At 31.6% G+C, this 24,994-nt stretch overlaps 1 protein-coding gene across 1 annotated transcript in view; it reads right to left on the reverse strand.

Moving 5' to 3' along the window:
* Nucleotides 1–8,607: 8,607 nt before the first annotated feature.
* Nucleotides 8,608–24,994, reverse strand: part of LOC126882527 (zinc finger protein 43-like) — a 79,353-nt gene continuing 62,966 nt past the window's right edge. Inside the window, exon 7 of the mRNA XM_050647494.1 lies at nucleotides 8,608–9,459. Within this exon, the coding sequence (XP_050503451.1) occupies nucleotides 9,213–9,459 (247 nt within the window). The 3' untranslated portion in view covers nucleotides 8,608–9,212. The remainder of the gene's footprint in view (nucleotides 9,460–24,994) is intronic.

Genomic DNA, 24,994 nt, shown 5'->3' on the forward strand with positions numbered 1-24,994 from the left:
CTATTTTTTTTTTAATTGAAATTCTCTAAAATATTGCATAACAATTTTCTTATTCTGGGTACTTATATAAAAATAAATTTTCTAATACTTACTGGACAGTACAAGCATTAGAATAAAATTTTATAAAAAGAAGCTGTGATTTCCTAAAATCAATTTACAGAGCAATCCTTATATGCAAAGCCCAATAAAAGAATTTGTAAATTTTAAAATTAAATTAATTTCATTCCATAACTAGTACTACCAAAATTTGACAATCAAATAGAAAATATTTATGAAACAGAATAAAACGTTATAAAATTAGTTAAATAGTTATAATTAACCAATGTGCTGAAGAACAATATTTAAAGTAAAATAATTGGCCCTAAAACTTATTAATAAAAAATCATTGTAAAAACCTTGGTATGCTTGGAAAAACTACAATATATATTCATACTCTTTCATTTTGATTCTTGTATATCATCACATCTATTATGTATCTATCTACCTATTTAATCACCCAAGAACATTCATCTTTGGACATGGCCTCACCTTCTTTTCTCAATCGTTCTATATCCCTAGGTATGCGCATCCATCTCGTTCATCATGCCCTTTTTTAGTATCTAATTATACCAAAGTTGCGGTCTTTCTGTATATCATGCTTTTACTACGCCGGAAACTCAAAAGGTGTTGTTTTATTTTAATAACTTTATATAATAAATTTTGCTGAGAATTTAATAAATCCCTCCATTGATTTATGGGGTTATTTTTTATAAAATAATTTTCAAATCCGAGAAGGGGTGGCATCCGCCCCCAGGGGTAATGTATATTTCTTGAGGTATCCACTAACCACTCACCAATTTTCATGACAATCGATGGAGGTTCAGCGAAATCAGAGGTAATAGTTGATTTTTACCTTGAGAACATACAAATTTTCAACAAATGAACATTTAGAGGGTATTATTCTTATAGGTCTGGATCCCGCGTATGAAAAAAAAGTTGATTAATAGCAAGCTGAAAATTTGTTAATAGCTTAAGGGTGTCAAGTCAGACAAACTTACTTTGATATATGGGAACACTGGAACAGGGGAAGTTTTAATTGTGGAACAGGTTAAAAATTTGGAACCGTCAGACCACGAAAACGGCACATGTATTTTGTCCGACAGAACAGACTTAAACTCTCCGAACAGAGATTAAACTCTCATGCAAAAATCAGACAGCTATTTATCACCAAATGGGCGTTTTAAAGAGTAAAACCTGTAGAATATGCCAAATGACAGGAATTATGACAGGTGATAAATAGCAGTCTGATTTTTGCATGAGAGTTTAATATCTTCGGAGAGTTTGAGTCTGTTCTGTCGGACAAAATAAATGTGCCGTTTTCGTGGTCTGACCGTTCCAAATTTTTAACCTGTTCCACAATTAAAACCGCCCCTGTTCCAGTGCTCCCATATATCAAAGTTTATCCGACTAGACACCCTTAAGCTATTAACAAATTTTCAGCTTGCTATTAATCAACTTTTTTTTTTCATACGCGGGATCCAGACCTATTATTAGTTTACCATCATATTTACGATATCTATTATTAGGATAATGAAAGCATTATTTTTGTGAACGTTCTATATTACTAAATGTGGTATTACGGAAAGATCGAGATGCACTATCGAGATATTTTGTAAAATTTATAATGTGCCAGATTTGTTGATTGTAAAATATTTTAGATTTGATGAAATTTAAAAAGGCATTTACTAAAATTATATTACTTATAATAAAATTATAATTTTTTCATTGCTTGTGAAACCGAGCTATTAAATTAATAAATAGATTACTTACTATCTTTTTATCTTTGACTTAAATATTGTTTTCATATGGAATTAAATCACAATTGATTGTAATGATTATTTTTTAATGATTTGAATTTCCAATCCTGTAGGAAGATTTTTCATCACGTGTTTAATTCTGCCCAATAAGATTATTATTATAGTGGGAATTTTCTACGTAGATTATTACAGTGGGAATATTTGTAGGTAGATTGTTTCGACGAATTTCCTAGGTTTGACAACTATCACATTTAAGGAAATGACCCCCAATAAACTTTTAGTTCTATATTTTATTGATATCTTCGTCTGAATATTTGCTAAACTGTGTTGTTCCCTTTGACAATTTGAAAAATGTTTGTCAAATTAATTGGGATAAATGTCACTGAATGTTTTTATACAAAGACTTGAATTTTATATGTACGTATTAAAAATAATCTGTCTAATATCACACGATAGTAAGAATAAATAAGAAAATAATGCTCCAAATTTTTTTCTAAAACTTGTTTCCAATCGGCAATTCTCACTCGTGCCCTCGGGGGCACCCGAGTATGTCTACCCTTGTCTATTGCCAAGTAACATGTTTTCGAAAAATTGGTGCGTTATTGTCAATTTATTCTACTCTGGGCTAATTAGCAAAATTCATGGAAAAAGTTATTTACCAGCAATTTTATTGCTGGAATCGAATTATAAGATCCTATATATTAATAATATAGGTATGCAAAGTCCGCAGATAGTGTGCTACTTTTTTTATAAACAAAATGGCGCCGACAAATCGTATTTTTTTCAATTATTGCTCTATAACTCCGAAGATTTTCACTTTACAACAAAAACACCCAAATAAAAATTCACCGCAATTAAATTCTGCATAGAGATATGTTTTTCACGATTTGCTCCGACGAAAATTTTCCTCGGAAAATGCGAGTTTTCCTAACAAAAACTATAATATTCAAATAAAGTTTTAGGTAAGTAATTTTTAATCAATAACTAAATATCTTAGTGACATCAAAGATTTCTTGGTATAGATTGTAATTCCAGAAGCCGGTGAAAATTAAACGAATATTTTAGCAACAATTCAATTGTTAATTAACAATTTACGATCGCAATAATAACCAAAATAATCATGATACATTGATCAAACTTATAAAGATTATAAAGATGAGATGCTTGTTTAATATTTTATCGACAAAATATAAATTTTTCTTTCTTTTGCATAATCTTTAAATTTTGAAAAAAAATAGTTATAATACGTTGGTCTAATTAGTAAAGTACAAAGAAAGGTTATTTACCAGTAATTTTATTGCTTTAATCGAATTATAAGATCCTATATATTATTAATATAGGTATGCAAAGTCCACAGATAGTGTGCTACTTAAAAAAAAATGGCGCCGACAAATCGTATTTTTTTCAATTATTGCTCTATAACTCCGAAGATTTTAACTTTACACCAAAAATACTCAAATAAAAATTCACCCCAATTTAATTCTACATAGAGGCATGTTTTTCCCGATTTGCTCCGACGAAAATTTTCCTCGGAAAATGTGGGTTTTCCCAACAAAATCTCGAATTTTCAAATAAATTTTTTGGGCCAGTAATTATTTATCAATAATTATATAGCTTGGTGAAATAAAAGCTTTCTTGGTATAGATTATAAATTCAGAAGCCGGTTAAAATGAAACGAATATTTTAGCAACAATTCAATTGTTAATTAACAATTTAGTCGCAATAACAACCAAAATAATCATGAGACATTGATCAAACTTAGAAAGATTATAAAGGTGTGATGCCTATTTAATATTTTGTCGACAAAATATAAATTTTTCATTTTTTTGCATAATCTTTAAATGTTTAAAAAAAATTGTTATAAACAAATTAACATTTCTTAGAAATTGTTTATTATATTCTAATTTTAAAAAATACTTAAAATGCGTATTTCATATGTCTTGAAAATGAATGCTTTAAAAAAATTTTCCAACCATTTGCAAAAAAGTTAAGAAACAGCAAAATAAATATACGATATCTCCATTGTTTATAATTTGTTTTAATTGTTTCAAAGCTTAAAAGTGAGTCTATGGTACAATCTAATTACTCACAAAGGATGTCAAAAATTAGTGCAATGGTTATATTTTAATCAAAGATTAAAAATACTTTTTTTTGTAATTTTTAGCGCGAAAGTAGGCTTGATACAGAGCCGGAGATAAAATGTTCACTCGAAGCGACTGACACGCTTAAACTCGCGCGAGTTGTGTATGTGGGCGGGTAGCTACGGTACTGTATTATTCTACTTTCGCGCGTGTAAATTACAAAAAAATATATTTATAATCTTTAATTAAAATATAACCATTAAGCTGATAATCGATATTGTTTTAGAAATAATTAGCTTGTACTTTAAACTCACTTCTACGCTTTGAAAGAATTAAAAAAAATTATTAACACCGTAGTAATCGTATGTTTACTTTGCTGTTTCATAACTTTTTTGCAAATGGTTGCAAAAAAGTTTTAAAGCATTCATTTTCAAGATATTTGAAATGCGCATTTTAACTATTTTTTAAAATTTTAATATAATAAAAACTTTCTGAGAAACGTTAATTTGTTTATAACTATTTTTTTTAACATTTAAAGATTATGCAAAAAAATAAAAAATTTATATTTTGTCAACAAAATGTTAAATAGGCATCTCATCTTTATAAGATTTCAAAGTTTGATCAGTGTATAATAATTATTTTGGTTATTATTGCGACCGTAAATTATTACTTAACAATTGAATTGTTGCTAAAATATTCGTTTAATTTTCACCAGCTTCTGGAACTATAATCTAAACCAAGAAGGCTTTTAAGTCACCAAATTATTTAATTATTGGTAAATAATTACTTATCTAAAACTTTATTTGAAAATTAAAGATTTTGTTGGGGAAACCCGCATTTTCCGAGGAAAATTTTCGTCGGAGCAGATCAGGAAAAACACGTCTCTATGCAGAATTTAATCACGGTGAATTTTTATTTGAGTGTTTTGTTGTAAAGTTAAAATCTTCGAAGTTCTAGAGCAATAATTGAAAAAAACACGATTTTCGGGCGCCATTTTGTTTATAAAAAAAGTAGCACACTATCTGCGGACTTTGCATACCTATATTATTAATACATACAATCATAAGATTCGAATTGATAAAATTGCTGGTAAATACCTTTTCCCAAAAATGGCCTATTCTCCGATAATCAGCCCAGACTATTCTCACTTTCTTGTGATATTAATGTTGAGAATTACATTTTACATACGTTTTGACTTTTCAAGTACTAAACTGGAAATTGTTTAAAAAAATAATCAAAATAATTTACAATCAATTTTAGTTTAATCAGATATAAAACAATACTTAACTTAAATCTATGCCACAGCAAAACATTTTCAGAACCTCTTTATACAATTTAACGTCAACATTAATAACTGTGATAGTCCAGTGAGTTAATACACATAACATTCAGTTTCCCCCATGAGTTCCAAACTTGAATAGGTATGATAGTTCATGCATTTTATATTTTGATTAGGTAGGTAGCTGCCAAAGCGATTTTAGTTCGAACCTTGCTAAAGTACCTCTAAGTAGAGCTTCACGATATTCGATAAAAAATATCGATATTGTGTTGATATCGTATCGAAAATCAATATGATACCGATACAATACATACCTTTGCAATATTAATGTCGATACGATACTCATTATCTGAAATAAATACAACACTCTTATATTGTGACGATGAATCCAATAACTCAATCAATTTCGATATTTTATTTTTGAAATCATCAGATAATATCGATGTTTTTGAAAAGAAAATTGAAAACTACTTGCAATCTCCAAGACATGGATCAGACATAAATATCTTATTATGATGGAAATCTACCTACACTACTATATTATAGTAGTGTTTTCTCCGTTTTATCTCAGTTGGCTAGGGGTATTTTGTGTGTCCGACGTCCGTACCAGTCGAGCGGCTTTTTTCTGAAGCAGCCCTGGTATTAACGAATAAAAGATGCTCTTTAAAAGATAAAAGTATCAAAGAATTCATTTGTGTGCACAGATGGATGAAGAGCTCTTTAAAGAATAAAATTTGTGAGGTTACAATGTAATTTATCTTATTTCTTGTATAATTTAAAAAAAAAATTATAAATAAAGAATCTTTTTTTTTTATTAATTTAATCCTTTTTATGTCGATATTTTATCGAGTATTGTATCGATATTGCCGATACAGAGCGAATATGAAAATAATAATTTTCGAATTTAATAAAATTAATATTATGCGACTATTAGCATCATTGGCAATTTTTAACAGGCAAAAATTTGCTACCATCCAGTGGCAGATCCAATGGGAGTCACAGATCCCCCCACACTTCTCCGAGATGAAAATAAATATCAATAGGGAACTTGCATAAAATTTTAAATTCGAAAAAAATGTTATAAATCAAAAACAGAACATAATTTAAAATATGTATCAAAAATAAAAAAGTTGCTTTTTTGTGTTCCGTTTGGCCCCTAAAGACGATTCTAAATTAAAATTAAAGCAACTAGCCCAAAACGCGTCGTGACGTCATATGATTATACGTTTACATTGTGAACCGACAAAGTAAACAAAATTGTATATAATTTTTAATTAGACATTATAAACGTCGGGATAAAATACAGTTATGTGACGTCACAAGTGTTTTGATCGTTTGAACTATTCATAGAAAACTTGTACTTTTACACAATGGTTTTATTTTCCATAGTAAACCTTCTTTCCTTTTCTTCAAAAACTGTATCAAACTCCAATCTCAACAAACTATTATAATATATTATTACAATGAGATACAATAAATGTCATAGAATATAAATATTTTCCCTTATTCCGTCACGATGAGCTGGCAAAATACCAAAGTAGATGGAAGCCAATAAACTCAAGAAGGAGAAGAAGAATATACCTAAATATAACCATAAACATAACAATCTAGTAAAACTATGTGACGTCACGGGTCGTATGAACTATTTTAAATTACAGAAGATTTTAAATTTGTATTTCTAAGTTATTATGAGTTTTTGAAGCGTGAAATTTTTGGAAATCTCATTTTTAAACAAAACTGAATATGTAATAAAAAAATGTGCAAGTTCCCCATTCAATAATACAAAAAAAAAGAAAAGAAGAAAGTCGTCAAACAAAAAAAGTTTTATGCCCATCCATAAAATAATTGAAAACCCACTTGTACTAGGGGTGGTAAGACTAAGTGACCTTGCATCAGAGAAAAGTAATTAAATCCCCCTCAAGGGCCATGACCCCCTTCCCCCAAAAATTCAGGATCCGCCACTGCTTCCATCGCGTGTTTAAAAATCTGCTTTTTCCAAACTGATAACCACCATTCTATATTAGATCGAATTTTTATATTCTACCTTCTTAAACCTCAAACCTTAAGTTTGCATAATAAAGATAATAAACTGGAGGCTACCTTTTTTCAAAATAAATATGTATAAAATATATACATTTTATATACTGGCCAAAAACCTAATAAAAATATAATCGTAATAATGTAATAAAATTCGAACTACTATACAAGGTATGAGAACTTAACGCAAAGACTTTCCATTGTTTCCTTATTATCCAAATTTATTTATAAACAGGTTTCATTTTTCCAACCTAGCTTAAACTTAAATTCTTAAACACACACTATACAACTCGAGAAAGAATCAGGTAGTCTGGGTCTTCGAATAAATGAAGAGAAGATGAAATGCATGCTAGTAACCCACAATCCAAGAGCAAGAGTTATGCAGAACATAACTATTAACGACTACAAATAAGTACTAATAGAGTTTAAATATCTGAGGGAGGGGGGGTAATCACAAATGACAGCCACATAGAAAGGTCTCAGCAAAGATAGTTACAGGAAATAGAGATACTTCCTATCATCATTATTAAGACCTAAGCTGCTACAAAGGCAATCTAAATTAAGACTGTACATATCAATTATTCGCCCAGTTGTTACATATGGAAGTGAAACATGGACTCTACATCAGCGGAAAATAAACAAACTGCTGGTAGTTGAAAGCAAGGTTCTCAGAATGATATTTGGCCCTCAAAGAGATGAACTGAAAGCAGCTTGAGGAAGCCGCCGCAATGCTGAATTCAGAAATCTTACCTGATAAGATGGGCAGGTCATTGACAAGATCACAGGAACACAGAATATAAAAGACAGTGTTTTTTGAGATAGCAGATGGTACAAAATCAGTAGGCCGTCTAAGAAAAAGATGGAAAGATGATGTTGAAGCCGATTTATCTAGTGTTGGGGTACAACTATGGGAAATAGAAGCACAAGATCGTAGAATATCTAGATATGGCTATAGTAGATATGGCGAAGACTCACTATGAGTTGTAAAGCCAGTCAAGAAGAAAGAAAGAAAGAAAGAAAGACATTATTTGAGTCAATCCCTAATCTTGTAATACAGTTCTTCGGGGGTACTTTCCAACAGCTAATTAAAAATCACCGATTTACCACAAATCCTGGCAGTGAATTTTCATACCTTGTACATACCAACATTATAAAAATATACTAATTCTTCAGCCTCGTATAAAAAAATCCATGAACATGTTCTAAATGAGCTTTTAGGGTACACTTCTGAGTAAATGCCTTGTAACAAAATGTGCATTCAAATTGAGGCCCCTTTCCACATTCATACTTAAAGTGACGGATTAAGTTGCACTTGTATTTGTATACTCTAAAGCACTGCGTACACTGAAAATCACCTAAAAATACATCAAATTAGTAAACGTGAAATAAAAGTTAATACCTTATTATTTACACTTTGGTATGTACAATCAAAACTTTATTCTTACTCTATTGGCTTATAGGTCAACACAAATAGCCCCAACCTTTATCATTCTATCTCTTAAATCAAGAAGCAAATTCAGTTGTATGAAAGTAAATGATGCGTAATAGTCCAAGACGCAGCGCTGAAAAATCCCTTTGAATTTACTAAAGCTAGATTTTTCACAGTTGATTACTGTGATTGTGCAGAGAAACATACTGCGGTCGGTCAAGCGAAACGTAGAACAGGGGTAACTGAGAGGGTATCAAAGTTACTTTCCTACGAAGGTAACTAAATCCATTTACTAAGGCTGAAAATCAGTACACACATTCTAAATTAAATATAAATAAAAGTTATTATAGTCGGTCAGCTGTATGACGGGACAGAGTCGGTCGGTCAACCCCAGTGAATGTACAGGGTTATTCACTATATTTTGACCCCCTTGTAAACTGCTTTATTTACAGAATTAGAAAAAATTTATCGATTTTTTAATTATGATTTTTTGACATAGTCCTTTATTAAAATAATTACTCATAATACAAGTTTGCACCTAATATAATATCTCGTTTTTTATTTAAAGCATAAATTCGTTAAGTAATTATTCATAGATGTTGCATTCTCTTGCAAGCCAGGCTTCTTTTATGTGAAAGTAAGTGGTCCTTTCTTTTAAACTTGGAATTGCAAAATTCACAAGTGAATTTTCTTTCGACTCCACACTCGAACTGTATATGTCTTCGTAGATTATACGCCTGTGAGTAAGTTATATTACATTTCAAACAAACAAATGGACCTAAAAAATATATGAAGTATAAAAAAAGTTGAAGCTTGCTAAAATTACAGTTGACGATACTGTATTAGTCGTGTCTATTAGAAATAAATAATAAAAATTCAAAATAATAAAAATAAATAGAAAAGAAAATAAAAAAAAAGAGTTCAAAATTATTGCAGCCAAAACTGCTACTTCTTCCTAGCCTTTTATCGTTCATGTTTGGGCGTAGGCCAATGATGGTCTTTTTGTCTAGCAGTGTGGCCTATGTTGCTCCATTTCAATATGGCAATTTTTGTTGTGATCATCGGCATTTTTAACCCCCTCTGTGGCTCAGTGGGAAGAGCGCCTACCTTTGGATCGAAAGGTCCGAATGGTCGTGAGTTCGAATCTCACCAGAGTCAGAAACTTTTCGTTTATTATAAATTAATGAATGAAAATAGTTTCTGTCCTTGTGGGATCGGTACTCACCGGAGAGACCGCAGACGTTCGGATACAATTAGCGTCTCTTTGCAAAGAAAATGAAGTCGACTTTGAAAAGTAACAAGACACTTACTCAACACACACACTATACATGACACTAGGTACCTAACTGCAAAAATTCACTGTACCTACCATGCCAATGGCCATTAGTTGTCGAGGCATTAGCTAAGTAAAAAAAAATCATCGACATTTGTTATTTGTGATCTTACTCAGTCATTTCTCTTTTATGCACGGCTAGCAATGCTAGGAATGGGAATACCAAGAAAATTGTTTATTTGAGTTAACTTAAATGTACGTGACAGACTGATATACACAGGTAAAAACAGGAAACAGAACATCGATTGTTTGTAAAAACAGGAAACAGAACATCGATTGTTTGTAAAGACAGGAAACAGAACAACGATTGTTTGTACAGACAGGAAACAGAACATCGATGCCATTTAGAATAACATCAGGACTTAAGGAGACGCCTTATTGCTATTCAATTTGACATTAGAATATGCAATAAGTAAAATATCGTCTGAGCTGACAGGGAGATTTGCGAATCGAGGATCAAAACTATCGTTGGCCTTTGCTGAAGTTGTAAATATCTAGATGCAGTCGCACATTCTACAAGAGAAGAGAGAGAGGTGTTTTCACACACAACTTGAGAAGGAAACAGCTAGTCCGGATCTTCAAATAAATGAAGAGAAGACGAAATACATGCTAGTAACCAAAAATACAAGAACCAGAGTTAGGCAGAACATAACTATTAATGACAACAACCGTGAATTAGTTAGAGTCTAAATATCTACGGGAGTAATCACAGATGCCAATCACATAAAAAAAGAGCAGCAATTATTCGCCCAGTTGTTACAAAATGTGGAAGTGAAACATGGACTCTACATTAACGGGAAATAAATAAGCTGCTGGTATTTGAAAGGGAGATTCTCAGAATGATATTTGGCCCTCAAAGGGATGAATTGACAGAAGAGTGAAGAAGGCGCCGCAATGTTGAATTGGTGACTCTGTATGGTACTAAAAACATCGTCAGACATTTAAAAGGTAACCGGATAAGATGGGAGGGTCATCTGGTAAGATCAGCGGAAGATGGGAGTGTTAAAAACAGTGATTTTTGAGAGACCGTACGGTAGGAGGTCAGTAGGCCATCCCACAAAAAGATGGAAGGATGATGTTGCTGAACACGAATATGACATCAGAAGTGACCCTCGGAGTACCTAGTGCCCAGGATAACTGCTATGCAACTTCTGTGCACCAGGTGTCGGTTCTAATAGTGTACTCGTGTTCAGTGACTCCAAAAACCTCACGAGTAATCTGTTCGCATCAATTTAGTGCCGAAAACCCTCGAAATTCCAGAAACAGACGTACCTTAGCAGTTGCTCTGGACACCAGGTACTCCGGGGGTTCGTTCTGATAGATAATCTTATTCATTAACCCCAAAAACCTCCGAGTAATTAACCTCCCAAAACCTTTAAAACTCTCGAAGATGACGTGCGTTAGCAGTGATCCTGGGCACCAGATGCTCCGGGGTTCCGTTCTGAAGGCATATTCATGTTCAGCGACCGCAAAAACCCCCTAGTAATCTATTTTGCAACAATTTAGTGCCGAAAACCCTCGAAACTACAGAAACTGACGTACCTTAGCAGTTGTTCTGGGCACCAGGTGCTCCGGGGGTTGGTTCCGATGGGTATTCTTATTCATTAACCCCAAAAATCTCCGAGTAATCTGTTTGCATCAAATTTGATGCTGAAATCCCTCAAAACTCCCGAAGATGACATGCGTTAGCAGTGATCCTGGGCACCAGATGCTCCGGGGTTCCGTTCTGAAGGAATATGCATGTTCAGCGACCGTAAAAACCCTCTAGTAATCTATTTTGCAACAATTTAGTGCCGAATGTCTGGATATGAATCAGGACCTATATGCTTGCTTCATAGATTTTAAAAAAGCTTTTGACAGAGTTCAACATGAAAAGCTTTTAAGTATTCTTAAGACCAAAAACATAAATAATAGACATCTACAAATTATATCGAATCTGTATCAAAATCAGAAAGCAAGAGTAAGAGTCGAAGGAGAACTGACAGAGGAAGTAAGTATACTTAGAGGAGTTCGACAAGGGTGCATACTTTCACCACTCTTATTCAACGTCTACAGTGAAGTGATATTTCAAGAAGCTTTATTGGATATTGTGGAAGGTATTTTGGTCAACGGAAATAGCATTAATATAATATTAGATATGCGAACGATACGGTCATATTTTCAAGTGACATGGAAGATTTACAGTACATAATACAACAAGTATACAATGCATGTGAAAGGTACGGACTGCAAATGAATCTCAAGAAAACGAAATCAATGATATCCTCAAAAAACCACAAAATGTAGATAACCTGATCATCAATAATACAACGATCGAAAGAGTAACAACATATAAATATTTATAGTCTAAGAGCTAGTGAACCTTTTGACTAACGGTCGTCCTGTAAGGCTAGAAATTTGTAGAGTGATGATTCATAGCACACCAAAGCTAAAAACCATGACCTGGCAGGCCTCAGCGGTGCACGTGTATCTACCAGGTGAATCGAAAAGTGCAAATTTAGGGGGTAAAATAAACTTTCTCCTGTAAGGTTTAAATTTAAGTATGTGTTTGAGTAAGTCATTTAAAAGAAATGTGTAAAATGACAGGCGATTCTGAAGAGCATAAGACCTTGCCAGGCCAGGGGAAAGATTAGGGGTTTTTCCTAAATTTATTTTTTTTGCATCGAACAAATTTTTTTAAAGTTTTTTGAATCATTCCAAACAGAAAAGGTCTTTGGTGATTTTTCTCTTAAGTTAATAGTTTTTGTTATATAAGCGATTGAAAATTTTGAAAATTGCGAAATCGACCATTTTTAACCCCAAATCGGATATTTATCTAAAAATCTCAAAGTTGCCAAGGTAGGTAGATATTCTTTAAACATTGATTGATGAAATCCCAAAGAGTTTTTTGCAATACAATATCGGAAACCCCTTTGTTTTTTAATTGCTAATCAAGCGGACGCTTCACTGTAGTATAAGTGAGGACGTTTGAGTTGGCATAAATTCATTATCTCGAGAATTGGCAAATTTCAAGAGCAATCTTCAGACAGGTCGATTTTTATTTTTAAATTAGGACTTTTTGGCATATATATAATACTAGTGACGTCATCCATCTGAGCGTGATGACGTAATCGATGATTTTTTTAAATGAGAGTAGGGGTTGTGTGATAGCTCATTTGAAAGGTTATTTAATTCTCTATTCACTAATATAAACAATAACATAATTATTTATACAGGGTGTACAAAAAATTTTTTTTTATTAAATTAACTTTGATTAAATTTGACAAATAGAAGAAAAATTTTTTTTGTACACCCTGTATAAATAATTATGTTAATGTTTATATTACTGAATAGAGAATTAAATAACCTTTCGAATGAGCTATCACACAACCCCTACTCTTATTTAAAAAAATAATCGATTACGTCATCACGCCCAGATGGATGACGTCACTAGTATTATATATATACCAAAAAGTCCTAATTCAAAAATAAAAATCGACCTGTCTGAGGATTTCTCTTCAAATTTGCCCATTCTCGAGATAATGAATTTATGCAAGCTCAAACGTCCTCAATTATACTACAGTGTAGCGCCCGCTTGATTAGCAATTAAAAAAACAAAGCGGTTTTCGATATTTTATTGAAAAAACTCTTCGGGATTTCATCAATCAATGTTTAAGGAATATCTGCGTACCTTGCCAATATTGAAATTTTTAGATAAATGTCCGATTTGGGTTAAAAATGGCCGATTTCGCAATTTTCAAAATTTTCAATCGCTTATATTAACAAAAACTATTAACTTAAGAGAAAAATAACTAAGAACCTTTTCTGTTTGGAATGACTCAAAAAGCCTAAAAAAAATTTGTTCGATGCAAAAAGAATAATTTTAGGAAAAACCCCTAATCTTTCCCCTCGCCTGGCAAGGTCTTATGCTCTTCAGAATCGCCTGTCATTGTACACATTTCTTCTAAATGACTTACTCAAACACATACTTAAATTTAAACCTTACAGGAGAAAGTTTATTTTACCCCCTAAATTTGCACTTTTCGATTCACCTGGTAGATACACGTGCACCACTGAGGCCTGCCAGGTCATGGTTTTTAGCTTTGGTGTGCTATGAATTATCACTCTACAAATTTTTAGCCTTACAGGACGACCGTTAGTCAAAAGGTTCACTAGCTCTTAGACTATTAGGAACGTGGCTAACCGAAGATGGAGATCAAACAAAAGAAATCAGATCTAGAATAGAAATGGCAAGAAACACGTTCATAAAATTGAAGAACTTACTTTGCAACCGTAACCTTAATCTAGAGATCTGCACAAGAATGCTACGTTGTTACGTTTTTTCTTCTTTACTATACGGCATGGAAGCGTGGACAATAAAACAGTCTGAAATCAAAAAATTAAACTCCTTTGAGATGTGGTGCTACAGGAGAATCCACAGAATATCGTGGACTGAAAAAGTAACTAATATAGAGGTGTTACAAAGAATGAAGAAAGAATGTGAAGTCATAAAAACTGTTAAAATTAGAAAGATTCAATATCTGGGTCATATAATGAGGGGCGAGAATTACGTATTACTTAGGTTAATTATGCAAGGGAAGATACAAGGAAAGAGAAACCCAGGACGACGCAAAATATCCTGGCTAAGAAATTTGAGAAAGTGGTTCGGTTGCAGCTCATTAGAATTATTCAGAAGTGCGGCCAATAAAATTAAAATAGCGATGATGATTTCCAACCTCCGATAGGGGAAGGAACCTGAAGAAGAAGTGCCGAAAACCCTCGAAACTACAGATGGCTTAGACTTAGCAGTAACCCTGGGCACTAGGTGTTCCGATGGTCGGTTCTGATGGCGTATTTATGTTCAGCGACAAAAATCCCCGAGTAACAAAATTTGGCCCTTAATATACTGATTGTGACATGTTTATCAACTTTTGGATGCATTTTGTGCACTGCAAATGCAATAGGGAACTTGCATAAAATTTTAAATTCGAAAAAAATGTTATAAATCACAACAGAACATAATTTAAAATATGTATCAAAGAAAAAAAAGTTGTTTTTGTGTTCCGTTTCGCCCCTAAAGACGATTCTAAATTCAAATTAAAGCTCCTAGCACAAAACGCTTCGTGACGTACCTAATATGGTTAATGTTTACCAACAAAGTAAACAAAACCAACAAAGTAAACAAAATTGTATATAATTTTAAATAAGACATTATAAACGTCAGTATAAAATACAGTTATGTGACGTCACAAGTGTTTTTCATAGAAAAACTTGTACTTTTACAAAATGGTTTTATTTTCCATAGTAAACCTTCTTTCCTTTCCTTCAAAAACTGTATCAAACTCCAATCTCAACAAACTGGTATATATTATTACAATGACATACGATAAATGTCATTAGAATATAAATATGTTTCCCTTATTCCGCGACGATGAGCTGGCCAAATACCCAAGTAGGTGGATGCTAATAAACTAAAGAAGGAGAAGAAGAATATACCAAATATAACCATAAACATAGCCATATAGTAAAACTATGTGACGTCACGGGTCGTCTGAACTATTTTAAACCACAGAAGATTTTAAATTTGTATTTCTAAGTTATTTGAGTTTTTGAAGCGTGAAAGTTTGGAAATCTCATTTTTAAATAAAACAACATAATTATGTAATAAAAAAAATGTGCAAGTTCCTATTATGCATTTACATCTATTTTTCTATTGTTTCTTACTTGTACTTTTTTCCTGACGTAATCCCAAATAACATTCAAAACGTTGTCAGGTGCTGCATTTAAAAATCAGTTTATTCTGGTGTTTTTTGTTGTAATGCCCTGGTCCAATAGTAGTATTCTTCGGTACTTCATATTTTTCGATAGGTTCAAACGGTACATATTATACAGGGTGTCCCGAAAAGATTGGTCATAAATTATACCACAGATTCTGTGGTCAAAAATAAGTTGATTGAAGCTGACTTACCCTATATACAATAGTGCACACAAAAAAAGTTACAGCCCTTTGAAGTTACAAAATGAAAATCGATTTTTTTTCATATATCGAAAACTCTTAGAGATTTTTTATTGAAAATGGACATGTGACATTTTTATGGCAGTAACATCTTATAAAAAAATTAAAGTGAAATTTGTGCACCCCATAGAAATTTTATGGGGGTTTTGTTCCTTTAAACCCCCCCCCAAACTTTTGTTTACGTTCAAATTAAATTATTATTGTGGCACCATTAGTTAAACACAATGTTTTTAAAACTTTTTTGCCTCCTAGTACTTTTTCGATAAGCCAGTGTTTATCGACATATTTTGAATATTTGTCGAATCCACCACATATTTGTATATGGTTAAGGCGATACAGTAGCGATCAACAGGTAGCCAAAACGCGTTCCAAGATTGCGGCTGTAATTTTGAATATTTTTTCGAGATGTTTGGCACACGTATTCGTAATATAATGAAGAATGGCGGTACAAAGCCCAATTTGAAAAATACACTTAATACACTGTACCGCCATTAAGAAGAACAAAAAAATACACTTTCTTCAAATAAACATTTTTATCCGATGCCTAGATTTTGTGTCATTTTGGAACTACTAATGAAATAAAAAATTTTAGTAGTTCCAAAATGACACAAAATCTAGGCAACGAATAAAAAAATTTATTTGAAGAAAGTGTATTTTTTTGTTCTTCTTAATGGCGGTACAGGCTCGTTTTTTAATATTGTATTTAATTACAGAGTAATTTCCACATATTAATATATTTTTCAAATTGGGCTCTGTACCGCCATTCTTTATTATATTACAAATACGTGTGCCAAATATCTCGAAAAAATATTCAAAATTACAGCCGCAATCTTGGAACGCGTTTTCGCTACCTGTTGATCGCTACTGTTTCCTCTTAAGTACGATTATAGAGACCTGTTAATAATCTGAAAATTTATTTATAATTTGCATTTTTAGGTATATTTTGAAAAAGAAGCCACATCTCGATAAAAGGTGACTTGTCAAAAAAAGACTATGAGGTAAAAAAGTTTTAAAAACACTGTGTTTAACTAATGGTACCACAATAATAGTTTAATTGGAACGTACACAAACGTTTGGGGGCTTTAAAGGAACAAAACCCCCATAAAATTTTTATGTAAATATATTAAAAAAGAAGCCGCATCTCGATAAAAACTGGATTATCGAAAAAATACTAAGAGGCAAATAAGTTTTAAAAATGTTGTGTTTAACTAATGGTATCACAATAATGAATTAATTCGAACGTACACAAAAGTTTGGGGGGTTTAAGGGAACAAAACCCCCATAAAATTTTTATGGGGTGGACAAACTTCACTATAATTTTGTTTTAAGATGTTCCTGCCACAAGAATAATACACGTCCATTTTCAATAAAAAATCTCTAATAGTTTTCGATATATTGAAAAAAATCGATTTTCATTTTGTAGCTTTAAAGGGCTGTAACTTTTTTTATGAGCATATTTGTACTAAGGTAAGTTATGTTCAATCGAACTATCTTTGACCCCAGAATGTGTGGTATAATTTATGACCAATCTTTTCGGGACACCCTGTATATAGTTAATTCATGATACTGAGTTTCTTCTCCAGTTATTTATAAAAAAAAATAAAAGCTACATTTTATTTTATTTTATCTAATTTTATTTTTCTATCTACATTTTATAAACGATTATTTACATATTAAGTATAAGGATTATATTTATTTTCTGAAAAGTAAGCTTTCCTATAGACAAACTTATTCTCCACCGTGTGCGTCAGTTTGACATGCCTATCTCTGTTGGACTTAAGTTTACTTGAATATTTACATCCTGCTATGTGACAGTAGAATTGTGGAGACTGATTACATTCATACTTTATATGACGCATTAGATTTCCTCGATATTTATATCTTCTGTGGCAAAGTTGACACGGAAATGGTAACTCTAAAACTTTAAAAAACAATTAGTATGTTGCTTATTTTTATGTATTTAATTATGAAAAGCTTTTACTGACCCCAAACTTAAGGCTGCTACTCATTACGCGGCGCTTGACAAGTACTAGTTTAGTACTTGACTAGGTATCAAGGAGTGTTGATAAAAATGAGACGTTTTTCTCAGACATAGTACTCCGAGTCAGTAAACAAGTTGAAGGCAAATACGACAAGTACCACTACACCAAGTAGAGTCGCATCACATTAACTCGACAGTGGTCGCATAGTGTATCGAATACACTTATCTTAATTTGCATATGTGCTTGACCAAGTATTTGTCAAGTACCGCATAATAAGTAGTCATCTTTAATCTATGCAACATTTATTTTCAATTTTTTAGTAGATACTTTATAGAAATAAGTCAATTCGAATATCGCATCGGTAAATGTCGTAACAATAAGATTATTTAGCCCAGTAAATGAACGGGAAATATGTCGATACCGTGTAATTTCCAGGGGCAACTTCGAATTGCATGAAAATTTGGATTTACGTTTTACTTACCCTCCACTTCAAAGTTGAATTTGTGCCGTTGGTTGCTTTTTACTTGGGGTGTGACAGTCACCCTTTCTCGGGGGTGAAAAAACGCGTGTTTAAAATAAGCCCGGAAATAAGCCAATAAATTGGCTGATTATTAGCAACTTTCGTTCTATAGAGTTTTTTATGTAAGTCAATACTTTTTGAGTTATTTGCGATTGAAAATGTTTATTTTCGAAAAAATAAACTACGTTTTCAGACGGTCTTTTGCAAATAACACAAAAAGTAAATATTTTATCGAAAGAAATATTTTGAACAAAAATGTAGCTTAGAAAAAAACGAAAAGAACTGTGTATTCGTGAAGTCTATAGATCCAGCAAAAGCAAATTTGTAGCTCATGAAAAATACGTTTTTATTCGTCCAATTCCAAATCGAATATTTTCGTGAAATAACCAAATAAAAAGAATGTGTGTGTACTTTGTAGGCACGTAGGAAGTTATACTTCCATTATATAATTTCAACGAAATAAATATACTTAACAGTTACAACACCAAAAATTAATAATAATTATCAAAAATTAACCAAAACTTAACAACACCAAAAATAAAAAAAAAATAATGAATATGAATCGTCAGGGATTTGAACCCGCGATCTCTCGATCTCTGGTCCAGTGCTATACCAATTGAGCTATCAAGCCCCGTGCTATTGACGTGTCGGATATAATTACACATCACGGTGACAAATAGATCAAAGTGAAGTATAAAAATAGATATTTTATTATCTTACGCCCGAGGAAGACAAATCCAAAGACACAAATATTATAATAAATAATACATTTACTAAGAACACTAATATATTCTTTTAATGACTTATTTGCGCTGATACATACATAATTTGAAAGATTAGCAACGAACTACATACTGTCTGTCTGCGCATGCGCCAGGGAATTATAAAATTTCACCCTCGATCGTAAAGAAGTATAACTTCAAAAATAAAGCACTTCACGGGAAAACCCCCATTTAAATTTTTTTTTCTACAACCGTGTTAAAAATGCAATTTTTAGCACTCTATACGAGCGTTAAAAATGATACTTTAAGGCACTAGTGCTTTAAAAAAATTTTAAGGCACTGCAGTTTGTATTGACCGTATATGCAATTTTGATGTAATGTCAAAAAAATATAAAATTGGAATGTCAGTCAAGTTCAAGTAAAAGTTTTTGTAGATATTGTCCTGTCATTACGTTTGTATAAAAAATATTGTATGATATGCGCGTTAAAAAGTACATTTTTAAGGCACTCATGTGAATTGCAGAACTCGCTTTCGCTCATTCTGCAAACTTTCACATGCGTGCCTTAAACGTGTACTTTTAACACTTATATCATAAATAACTATTAAAGTGTTTAAGAAAGGCTTTATTTTAATTGTTTATAAAAGTTTCTAGCATTAAAAAAAGTGAGTTACACTCAAAATAAAGTTGCCCCTTTTTTGGTAAAAAAAATCATAAAAATCTCCCCGTGTTTAGCTCCCTAAATGAAATTAATCGTCACCACTTTACAAACAATTCACGTTACTTATTTATTTTTCATATGATCTGTCAGTTTCACCGGTTTAAAGTGCTTATTTTTGAAAGGGGTATAGTTGAAAGTGCTTGAACGAATCACTAATCACGAGTGTATGCAAATTTTGAACAACCATATCTTAACAAATTTTTGTCTTACAGCAAAACCAAAATGAAACTAGCGTCTTTATAACAGCAAAACCTACATTTTTTTACTCTTTGAGATTTTTTGTATCACTAATACTTTTTAAGTTATTTTAAAAAAATTACAAGTTTTCCAAAATATTTAGAAAAATATTTTTTTACTATAAAACCTAATTTTTTCAAAAATAATCGCTTACAACCAGTCAAACTTACAGATCATAAAACAATACGCATACACTTAAAGTAAATGGTAAAGCGGTAACGATTAATTTTATTTAGGGTGCGCTAAATAGAGGGATATTTTCACGATTATTTTTCCAAAAAAAGGGGTCAAATTTTTTTCAACGCCACTCATTTATTTTTGCTGTTAGAAAGTTTAGTTAGTAAAAGCAGAAAGTTAGTTTTGTAAAAAATAAAAATAAAGATTTTTTAAATACTCTAAAAAATGTTAATAGGTTTTTCCCGAAAATTGCTTAATATTTAGGTGATTTCACGTTGAAATATTCGATTTGGAATTAGACGAATAAGGACGTGTTTTTCATGAGCTACAACTTTGCTTTTACTCGGTTTATAGACTTTACTGATACACGATTTTTTCTTTTTTTATAAAGTTACTTTGCTAAGAATATGTCTTCGATAAAATATTTACCTCTTGAGTTATTTGCGAAAAACCGTCTGAAGACGTAGTTTTTTTGTCAAAAAATAAACATATATAATCGCAAATAACTCGAAAAGTATTGACTTACATAAAAAACTCTATAGAACGAAAGTTGCTTATAATCAGTCAATTTATCCATTTCCGGGCTTATTTTAAACACGCGCTATTTCACCCCCGAGAAGGGGTGACTGTCACTCCCCAAGTAAAAGCAACCAAATGCTACATCTAACGTCAAATTGTCACGAGGACAACACAAATCTATTATAAATATAAATATAAAACCTCGCAATTTTTTCGTCCAGCATCGATTTGTACAAAAATTTGGGATTAGGCTCATTACACCCTCTAGTTCATTTTCTATATTGAGCCATTGTACGCTTTTGGTTTTTTAAGGGTGAAAACTACCCCTAATTTTAAAAAATTATAAAATAACATTTTAAACTTTAATATTGTCAACATTTGGCTCTTATTAGTTACATAATGATTGTTTTATGCTTTAAGATATACTATCATAATATTTCAACCCTTAAAACCACCCTTGTTGGATCTATATTTAAAAAAATTTACTTATCCTAAAAGAATAATTTCGGCTTGCATCGATTTACATAAAAATTTGGGATTAGGATCATCTCACCCTATACTTCATATTCTATATCCTGATTAAGGGCGTTAATTATTTTTAGGGGTGTAAACTACCCCTTATTGTCAAAAACTATATAAAAACATTGTAAATTTTAATATGTGTAAAATTTGGTTAAATAATGATTGTTTTATACTTTAGGATATAACATCATAATATTTTAACCCTTAAAAACAACCCTTAATAACATTTCAGTTTTTATAAGTAGATATTTTAATAGATCTATACAGAAAAAAAAGTATAATTAAAGAATTACAAAAACATTTATTCACACAAAAATACGAATTTACAAATATGTACAAATACAAATACAAATAGTTTTTTAGTCATTTTCCAGTATACGAACCGGTTCTGTGGTATTATACATACATTGAAAATTATCCATAAGCGGACTATCCGAATTTTTTGAAAAAAAAAATTCGTTTTATAAACAAAGCTCCTTCATTTTTGGTGATAAAAAGTTCTTTTAAAAATGACTTTGTAGGATTTTTTAAGAGTTATAAGACTTTGTAAACTGAATTCCGTAAGATCCCTTAGTTTTTAATTAGGGTGGGTTTAAAGAGCTCGAATAAGGGGGTGTTTGCTCGTAAATAGAGGTTTTAAACAGCTATATCTCGCTAACTGTTCACTGTAATGAAAATCTATGCACAAGAAAATTTTAGTTATTAATAAGGCTACAAGTAAAAGGTGAAAAATGGGAAATTCCAAAAAAAAATTCCTTTAAACTCCAGTTTTTTTTAAATTAGGCTTTTTAAATAGGTCAAACTTCTTGAGTGTATTGATAATACAAATGTAAAAGAAATTACATAAAGATGAAGACCAATTTTTAATTAGGAGGGTAGTTAGGGGGTTGTTTTCACTGATTTTTTCATAGAGAAAAGCAAGTACCGACCTTATTTTGATCATAAGTCGCTTAATTTTAAGCTAGAAACTTTTTATTATTATTTTTTGAAAGGCCTAACTGTATACTTGAAAAAGGATTATAAAGTTTTCCTCGAAAAATCCAAAGTTTTTCCGTTATTTTACTTTGAATATTTCAAATTATGCATTTGACAAAAAAAGCTAAATTTAACATGCCGTATCTCGGTTTGTATTGGTCCTAAAGATATTACAGAATAAGAATTTGATTTGAGTTACTAGAAGATACAATTTTGATATCTACAGTTTGTTTGATTAAATGCCTATTTTTCGAGGTATTCTCAAAAAACCCTCTAAAAAAGTCGATTTTTTCATCGAAAAACTGTCACTTTCAAGCGCGAATAACTCGAAAAATATTAGTTTTACGAAGAAAATGTAAAACACATTTTTTTCTTAGAATCACATTTTACATCGATTTACATGGTTAAAATGTAATAAATAATTCCAGCCCCGCGAGATGGGGTGGCAACCACCCCAAAGGTTTTAGCGTACAGCGGCATGATATAGAAAATGATCCTTGGACTATTCCCTAACTTCTGTGAAAATTTCAAGTAAATCCATGCTTGACGAAAAAATTGCGAGCCAAAATGTTTCATTTCCTGGACTACTTGTCAAAGAGAAATCATGAACAGGTTTAGCAAATATTCAAGCAAAGATAAAATATTAATTAATATTATTTAAAAAACAATTTTATTCATGAAATAATCTTATCGAATTACACTCGAACTCTTAAAAATTATCAATTTATTTTGCCCTCGTGACACTTTGACATATTTTAAGTCCCTTTAGGGTCGTGAAATTAAAACTGTCAAAGTGTCACTCGGGATACAAATCGACAATTTTAAAGCTCTCGTGTAATTACTGCTGATAATCTTTATTTAGGGAAACTAAAGAATTTTTTATGCATTTTCCTTAGCAATGAAAACTTTAAATCCATTTATCTCAAAACTTGATTTTTGAGATGTGCCACTATTGCATCCCATGAGGGAAATGTTAAGATAGGAGACTGTGTGCATAAAAATATGCACACGCAATAATTTATAACAATTTTATAAAACTTTACCAATTTTTATTTCAAAATATATTTAACTAATATTACAAACGATAACATAATCCAAATTTTTAGACGTCAGAATCATCCAGATAATCCGAATTAGATGCCAATGTTGCATTTGTTTGATGCCAATTAGTCAGATAATGTCCAGATAGATTTGATTCTCGGTTGGTAATGTAGTTGCAAAAGTCGCATCGCAAAATCACCTGACCTGCACATTTAACAGTTATATGCTTTACGAAGTCAGCATATCTCTTGTATTTTTTGTTGCATTCTTTACAGGTATATGCGTGCTTAAATCGTGGCTCTAAAAGCACAATAATAAGTAATATTAGTTCGCTATATAAGGCAACAACTGATAATTAAATTAAGTTATTGTAGTTGATTTAATAAATCGTCAGAATCAAGTGAGAAATCTGCAAATATGTTATCAATGTCACCAGAGAGTCGAAAAAGACTCTGTAGAAGAAAATAATCAATTAAAATGAAAATAATCGGTTCCGTTTTGATACAAATCGAGTCTCTTGCCATCCTCTGACACCCTGTTTCGGACTCTACCCTTTTTCAAAGAGGATTTGCAATAAAACTGATTTGAATCAGAACGCGCCGAGAAGATGTTATAAATATTCTAATATTTACACCGGCGTATAGTTAGACTGACCTCTAACGGGGAACGATGAAATGAGTGAAATGAATGTCGACAACGAATCAAGTAATCTGTTAACCCAGGTACTAAAGTACCATGCGGGCGGTATCTAAACATTTCGTATATGTATTTGGAACCTAGGAGTTTTCTATTGGTTCTTTGCAGCACGCGGTCATATTTTAACCAATAGGCGGCGAGGTTCCAAACGCATATACGGAATGTTATTCGGTGCCAAATTCATATACTGAATGTTAAATATTCGTACACCGAGAAAGATAAGTTTTTATTAGAGTCTGTTAAAAGGAGATTAATTTTAAAATACTTGTTACTGTATTATTAAATAAAAATAAAACAATTATAGTATTTGGAATGTTATTTGGTGCGAAATTCATATACGGTATGTTAAATATTCGTAGAACAAAAAGACGATTTTTATTAAAGCCAGTTAAAATGAGACTGGTTTTTAATAGTATATTATGCAACGAGCATTTAATGATGGTCATTATGAGTTGTATACACGATTTTTTCTATGATCATTCACAAAATAGTTATTTTCCTAACAAGTGCAGAAAGTCATACTTTTCCGCACGCGACTGCAGTTTGCCGAACGACGCGAAGCGGGAGTTCGGCAAGCAGTCGAGTGCGGAAAAGAGACTTTCTGCAAGAGTTAGAAACAATATTTTTTCTACGAGTCTTTAAAAAATGACCAAATCTTAATCAATTAATTTAATTAATGACGACGATCTTGGTTTCCATGACGATGATTCAAAACGACTGTTGTTTTTGTCTACCGATTTGACTTTCGAATATTATGTCAAAATAATTTAATTTCATCGATTTGTCGCGGTTATTTCATTAAAACAGGAACACAATAAGATAAATTTGAAATAAAATAGTAAATAATATCTAAATATTAGTTTATTGCATGTATTATAATTATTTTAAGGCCATATTAAAATATCTACACGCGTGCGGAAAAGTAAAACGCGT

The sequence above is a fragment of the Diabrotica virgifera genome, chromosome 3 (genome assembly GCF_917563875.1).
Source record: "Diabrotica virgifera virgifera chromosome 3, PGI_DIABVI_V3a".
NCBI lineage: Eukaryota > Metazoa > Arthropoda > Insecta > Coleoptera > Chrysomelidae > Diabrotica > Diabrotica virgifera.